Source organism: Humulus lupulus, chromosome 9 (genome assembly GCF_963169125.1).
Source record: "Humulus lupulus chromosome 9, drHumLupu1.1, whole genome shotgun sequence".
Classification (NCBI taxonomy): domain Eukaryota; kingdom Viridiplantae; phylum Streptophyta; class Magnoliopsida; order Rosales; family Cannabaceae; genus Humulus; species Humulus lupulus.
In genome coordinates, this window is record NC_084801.1 from 174,488,619 (window position 1) to 174,496,703 (window position 8,085).

The following is an 8,085-nucleotide window of genomic DNA, read 5'->3' on the forward strand; positions in this document are numbered from 1 at the left end:
CCACCTGCTTTCTTTTGGAATACAATACACATAACACGCCAAACACTGCTGCAACCAACAAAAACATACCCTCTGCTACTCTCTGTGTGAACTTCTCCACCACCAACGAGCAAAGTCTTGGGTGAGATAGAAGAGTAAACAGTTTTGAGAGGAGAAAAAAAAAACAAAAGCAATATTATAGATCATCCAATAAAATTTCCTCATAAAGTTCAGATTTTTATCTCCTCCTTGTTACTTTTTTATCTGGGTAGAGACTGAAATGACATGAAATTAAAGAAGAAGAAAAAATACAGAACCCATGTAACAAAAGTATGATTGGATTTGATTAGAGACAAAACAAAACAAAAAATAAAGCATTGAAATTTTTGTTATTATAGTATAAGATAAGCATGCTAATCACAAAGAAAGAAACAAATTTTAGGAATTTTTTTGTTTTTTCAATAATCCAACCAACCAACCAACCAACCATTAAGAAGAATACAAAGGCATGTGTAGTTTTACACAACAAAAGCAGCAAAATTAACGACATAAATTAATAACCCAAAAGAACAACTTATGGACCTTAATTCATTTTCAAGTACTCATTTTTTTTAATCTTCTTCTTAGTACAATCGAAGTACACTTCTGGCTATGGAATGTGCCTGGTTGTACCTACTTTTCCCATTTGCACTCCTCCGGCTACTCCTCATCGGAGTTAAATAAAACCTCAAAAGCCCATTATCAATGTTGTTCGGGGAATACCTTGCACTGCGGTTTCGCTCCAAAACAACTTCATCTTTCTTCTTCCGAGCATGCCCATTAGTCTCGGCGGCGGCGGCAGTGGTGGTAGAGGCGACGGAGGAGGGGTTGCTCTTCCTCATGCTACCGAAGGGCCCTCCTCCACCAAAGCCCTGTGAGTTCCTCCAGCTAACGCTGCTGTTGCTCCGAAGCATCTTCGGATTGAAACCTCCACGAACATCGCCGTTTCGATCTCCTCTAAGCTCAGGCCATGACTCTGAGAACGAACGCTCCACACCATTGGCTCTGCTGTATCTGTCTTCGTCTTCATCCTTGTTCCCACGCCTGTGAATAAACCCCCAAATGTTCCACGCCTTGCTCCACCGGCGGGACTTCTTGGGACCTTTTCTATCCCCATTACCGATCACCGAGGCCGAGTCTCGGAACCCCATGTCAAAAGTTTCGGAGCAGTCATCCCTCAAAGAATTTGAGTTGGAATCTCTAGAATCTCTATCCGGAACCACCAGTTTCGGCCCCGGGAAGTAATCAACGGTGGCCGGAGACACCTTAGCGTTGGAACTTGATTTTATTTCGTCCATCTCGGCAACCACAGCTGCGGCCGTCTTCCTTATCGAGTTCGATCGATCGAGGCTTCGCCGCCGACGAGAGGATGAATCAGAGTAATAGTCTCGGGTCTGTGCTGACCCACCCGGAACGGACTCGTCCTCATTGATGGGCTCTTCGACTGGGATTTGGTTGTCGGACCTCATAACGTGCACCGGAGGAGGGTCCTCCACCACTGAAACCATGGTAGGCATTTTCGGGAATGTACGGCCAATCAAGTAGCCATCCCAAGAAGCTCGAGGCTCGTCGAACGAGTACCTCGGGTCGTCAAACGACATACGACCCGCGTCCAACGACATTCGACCGGCGTCAAGCGAGAACCGAGGATCAGTATCGCAGGACCGCCGACCGAAGCCATAGTCTGCGATCTCTGACTGGGTTTCTCTGAACTGTCTACCGATTGGCTTCTCCACCGGCAATGTGGCTGAACTGCCACCGTTTTGACGCTTCTTCATCTTCTGCTTCTGCCTCCATTTCTGCAATTTTTTGCTGAAAACCGAAGCCGCGGACCAAAAACTACCCGCAATCTCCTTCAAATCCCTTTTTTTGGTCTGTGAATCGAGATCTATGTGGTCCTTCATGGGCTTCAACTCAAGCTCCGATATATGCTCCTGTTCTTCTATTTCTTCAACAACTTCTTCTTCCTTTTCTTCCTCCTCTTCCTCAACAATTTCCTCCACTCTGTCTTCAATTACATTCCCCACGTTGGGTTCTTCGAAAACCCTAATTTCCCCCTCGTCTCCTTCAACAAACTCTTCAGCTTCCTCTTCTTCTTCCTCCTCCTCTTCTTCTTCCTCCTTAGACTCAAACACAGGACCTTTAACAATCGACGAAGCTCCTCCGATATTTCTAGTCTCAACCTCAATCTCACCGCCGCCACCAACAACCGCGCCAGAACCCGGTTTCGAGCACTCTTTCTTACCACCAGGATACCTCACGTCGTCTTGAGTGAAAAGATTCCAGAGAGTGTTCCTAACCCTAACGTCACAGGACTTCCTCTGGGGCTCAAAAACACCGGAAAACCCCTCGTTCTTAGAAGCCGAGAAGGACTTGGTTCGACGCAACTCAGGGAAAAACGAAGTGGGTCGGTTACGATTCCCCGAAGTAGGTCCGGCACCAGCAGCAGCAACGGCCGCAGAAGAGGAAGAAGTACTGGGTTTGAAAATGGCCTTAAGGGCGGCGGCGGCGGTGGATGAAGTGGGGGGTTTTCGAGAAGATGAAGCAGTAGCTGATGAAGAGGAGTGATCGAGTACGGCGAGTCGTTCGCAAAGGCATGAAGGGCAGAAGCCAGTGAAGGACTCCTCCGGATGACGGTCGCAGGAGGTGGAAGGACGGTGGGGCTGCGGCGGTTGAGGTGGTAATGGTGGTGGTTCAGTGCTCGGATTCATAACCGGTTATGGTGGTCTGTAATACCCACTCTTCTTCTCATGTTCCGGTTCACTGATGAGAGAGAAAGAAAACAACTTTAGAGAGAGAAAGCAATTGAGAAAGAAAGGAAGACAGAGAGAGAGAGACACTGTTTGGCTCCAACGGGTAGTGAGAAAGTGTGAGAAAGTGAAGAGGAAAATAAGATAGAAAACAACATCAACAAATTTTTATTTATTTATTTTTTTAATTAATATTATAATTATTATGTTATTTGAGTTAAGAAGTACTGAATTAGTATGGCCCACTCACCGTCTTTGTATGAAAAGACAGTTTTGACCCTATCACTCTACTACTACTAGTTCTACTCAATCTACGACCTTGTTTGGCAACTCTTTTTTCTATTATTATTGAATTTTTTTCAGTTAAATTTCTTGCTAAAAATAAATTTAATTTATTAAATATTTTTTTTAATCATGAAAACTATCATGGGTTGTCATAGTTATTACACACTACCATATATTATTAATCTAAATTCTATCATTTATTCTTAATATGTTATATTTTTACACTACCATTTATAATTAATATTTCATTTAAGTTTTATCATTTTTTTTCTTAATATAAATATTTTTGTTTTAATTGGGAGGGTCAGAGTAGGCTAACATGAGAAAAGCAAAGTGAATATCTATAGCCAAAAAAAAAGTGCTCAAAATTAATATTTATTTTTAATAATTTATTAAATTTATTTTATTTTTTAATAATCTGATTTCTGCTTTGGATTTTCAAAGATTCCTGTCGAGAGGAGAGAGAGAGAGAGAAAAAGCAAAAGTAAATCACGCCATCACAATGGGAGTTAGAGAGAGAAAGACACACACACACACTCTCTCTCTCTCTTTCTCACATTTCGCTTTCTTTCTCTTCTTTTTTTTTTCTTTCTTTTTCTTTTTCCTGTTTTGGGTTCTTTTTGTTTTGGGACTTTCTTTCTTTCTTTTTTTTCAATTTTCTTTTCTCCCAAACACCTCATATCATTTTTATGGTTTTCCACTTTGGATTTTTGTTGATTAATAGCAAAACAACAACAAAAAAACAAAATCATGTTTTCATGTCCTCTCATTATGAATACAATCCAAAAACGAAGTCGTTTCGCTTCTTCTTTTTGTCTTGTGTATAAATATTCTAATACTTGTTGAGAACAAGTAATTAATTAATAAATTTTCAATTTCACAATATTAATAATTATTATTGATGTGAGACTCACTTGTCCCAAAAAAATTCCATGTGCATAAGGGGTACCTTACAATATTATTGTAATGTAATACATCAATAGTGCCATCTAAAAGGGATCCTATATATACAATTTTAAATAAATAAATAAATAAATTTGAACCCAAATAGTAATATTGTCTAACATGCCAAATGTATAATAATTAAACACACCTTTATTACATAAATCTAACTACATTATGATGAAAATATAGTGTGTTATTATTTAACTATTTTATTGTAACAATATGGGTGGAATAATAATATTGATTGGATTTGGCACTATTGATTATGCATGCTCATAAACATATCTTTTTTGAACAAAGTATATGATGAATAAAAATTGTGATGTGTTTGCCCTTTTTAAACATGTCAAATATAAATATGGATAAGTTGAGAAAATATATATATATTTATTTATACAAAGTATTATATTGTTAGATCAAATTGATTTAGTAGTTGAAATTAAAACACATATATATTATTTTTAATATATATAATTTCAATATCATACAAATTTTACTAATATATATATATATATAACTTTTGAATATATATTAAAAAATATCACATTTTTATAATTAATAGAGTAATAGGTGAAAATATATCATTTTATAATGTCATTTTACAAAATGATTTTTTGTTTTCTATAATATTTTTGTAAAATGGGATTTGTTTAGAATGCAAACAACTCAGAATTTGAAATTTTTTACGTGTTGTCAAAAATTTCTAATAATGTCAAGAAGTATCGAAGGTGTCTGAAATGTCATTTTTCAAAACAAAATTGTTATGCAAAACACCTATAAAAAGAATGATATTTTGACCAACGTCCCTACGTAATATGTAATATTATTTGTACAATTTTATTCATAATAAATTAGTTTAATGAAATTACCTGCAAATGTGATGATGAAACCGGTATCTCAAGAGATTACATCATATGTTTTTATTTATATACATGTGTGTATGGTTTTGTTCTAAAAATTGATCATAAATTCCCTAAATTGTGTATTGAATTGAGAGTGGAAATTGAGGTTGGAGTAGCTTTATTTGTTGGCATTGTCTTTATAAATATGGCAAAAGTGAGTGAGTGTACGTGATGTGTTGCCTGGTCACAAAGGCATCGCCCTATCAACATTCAACACTCTCTGCCCAAAATCACAAAAATGATACCCTTCTTCCATTTCTTCAAAAGGGTAACTTTCCTAATTTTCCCATTATATTTATATATCCAATCCAAGCTTATATAATATATATATATATATAATACCATCCTAAATGGGTTTACCTTAACTTTCATCCAATGATTATTTATAGTTTCCAAGTTCATGATTCACATTAGTTTTGTTACTTATACATACTTTGATCTATATTTATATATATAAAGATAATATATATATATATGTAGCAATAAGGTCAAAACCAATTCAAAGAGAGTCTTTATACAATACTTTTGACAACTTATTCTCTTGCCTAAGTTTTTGATAAAAATGTGTATAATTATAAGTAATGAATTGCCATGCCAATGACGTTTTCTTAACTTTTAACATCAACTTAATTCAAAAAAGTAATAAATTATAACAAGAATAATACTTTGGTGGGTATTGGAGCTCAATATTTAATAATTAGGAATATATATAAGACTAATAGTAAGAATGAAAAGCTATAATTTTTTTCCTTTACTACCTAACAAGAAAGAAGATTAAGAAGGAATAACATAACATTAACAAGACACCTTAGAACTTTTCTTGAAAACTATTATTAAATTTTGTTATTAGTTTTTTTTTCTTCTGTCAAATTGGAATTAAGTAAAAAAAATAATAATAATTAGGGAATGAGTGCGCACGTGTCTACGTACGGATTACGTATTAGCATGCATGTAGGTATGTAACACGTCATCTTTGTCATTCCTGACCCCTCCAGATTGGGCCCACACTGTAGAGTACAGCTCTACTAGTGTATCTCACTGCACCTGATCATTTAAAACTCTATTTTTTTATTAATAAATAAATAGGAATTAAATAAAAATAATGATTTAAAAAATAGAGACAGAGGAATATAGGACACAAGGGAGCTTTATTAGGCTATGCAAATATGATATAAATATAAAAGAATAATATATACTTTGTAGCATTAATGTTCTATGAGGCATTAATAGAGGCATTAAACCTAGCTAGCTATGTAGTTACAGCCGAAACCTAAGAATGTAGAAACTATGTGCTACCCTATATATATATATATACAGACATAAAAGCTTTGTATGAAACTAGAATAATTGGATTATAATATATTCCAACACAGGAAAACTACCATTATTATGTATTGGACCATATTTGTGGCGCAATTTGGATATCTTTAAGATACTAACATTAGTTTCATAAGAAAGATCCACATGTTTCCACAATAATTAGTAGTATTAAATATATGAATATTGTCATAGTGTACGACACTACTAGATACAATATTTTGTGATTGGTTAAATCTAATCGCTACAAGAAAAGCATTCTTCAGCGACGACATCTATTGCAACGACTCCAAAATCGTCGCTGTATGTAGTCGAAACCTACGAAAAAACTATTTATTCTTAATTTATTAAAAAAAATAGGCTACAGCAACCACATGTCGTCGCTGCAGGGTCGTCAACAACACACGACCAGGTCCTCCAAATTCCTAATACCCCGCTGTAGGGTACCAGGAATTTGGAGGGAACAAGAGGCGAGAACTGACCCTACAGCGACGACATTCGTCAAAAAAATAGGGAAAAATATTTGTCTATAGCGACGACCAGTTGTCGCTGTAGGATGGGGAGGGAACTCAACCGCCCAGATTTGGTTGCCTATTTGCACCCCCTATAGCGACATCGCTATAGAGTCATCGTGAAAAAAAATGAGGGAAATATGTTAATTTAGAGTGACGACATGTCATCGCTATAGGATAGGGAGTGACCTTAACCGCCAAGATTTGGTTGCCTATTTTCACTCCTTATTGCGACGTGTCATCGCTATATAGCCCAATTTAATCCACTAGTCAATTATTTTGTACTTTATAGTGACCACATATTGTCGCAGTAGAGGCAAAAAAACCGTGGGAAAGTGAACTGCCAAAAACTTTAAGTCAAATTTCACTGCTTATGGCGATGACATGTCATCGTTGTAGGTAGACGCGTAGCACGTCACATGATTCGTGTACTACTTACTATTTGTCACTGTAGGGTCTCACCGTTTGAGTAAAATGGTGCATTCAACCTTGGCGACGACATTTTATTACCTATAGCGACGTCCCAGCGATATAACCCCTCAGGCAGAGCCTTTCTTCCTCATTGTGATTTTCCTCCAAAACAGAGACAAATCTCTGTGTTTTCCTCTGCCGCCCAACGCCTCCTAGTCCGATTTGGCCCAATTTCTTCTAAGTTCTATTTATTTTAGCATTTAAAATAAATTTTTGTTAATATATTTGCGTATTTAGTATTTGGTATAAATGTTTTTGATTTTTTTTTTCTTTTTAGATTGGAGTAGTGGAGTATCATCCTTAGCGAGAGACACCTTTGGATAACTCTCGAGCCTTAGGTATTGTTTTTATTTTTGTGTTTGATTAATGTTTAAATTATGTTTTTAAGTGTGTGATTGGTTTGTTTATATAGTGTTGAATTTTGTTTTTCATTTTAGACCGTGGTAAATATGTTAATATGTTAATTTAATAAAATACTATTATGTTAATTGTGTAATTGGTTAATATGTTAATTGTGTAATTGAGTATTGTCGATAATATTGAATATGTTAATATGTTAGTGTAATTAAATTTTAATATGTTAGTCATGTAATTGGTAATTTTTGATATATAGTATTGAATGTGTTATTTTAATTTAATTTAATTAAATATTATGTTAGATATTAGTTGAATATGTTTATTTATATAAATGTGAATGTTAATTATATTTTTAAATTGTTTGGTAAGATATATTAATATAATTAGATGTTTATAATTAGTATATGTATATTCTGGGACTGGTTTTGTAGTTTTTATGCAAATTGTAAATTTTGGGATAGGTAAGATTACAGTCATTATACTGCCAAAATTTTAGTAAATTTAGAAATATTAAACATTACAGAATAA

General features: G+C 35.1%; 1 protein-coding gene across 1 annotated transcript; it reads right to left on the reverse strand.

Annotated features, from left to right (window-relative positions):
• Positions 1-338: 338 nt before the first annotated feature.
• On the reverse strand, positions 339-2,903 carry LOC133801170 (protein OCTOPUS). Its single transcript, XM_062239328.1, has one exon. It carries the CDS (start codon positions 2,727-2,729, stop codon positions 603-605), a length of 2,127 nt encoding a protein of 708 aa, XP_062095312.1. The 5' UTR covers positions 2,730-2,903; the 3' UTR covers positions 339-602.
• Positions 2,904-8,085: the final 5,182 nt, after the last annotated feature.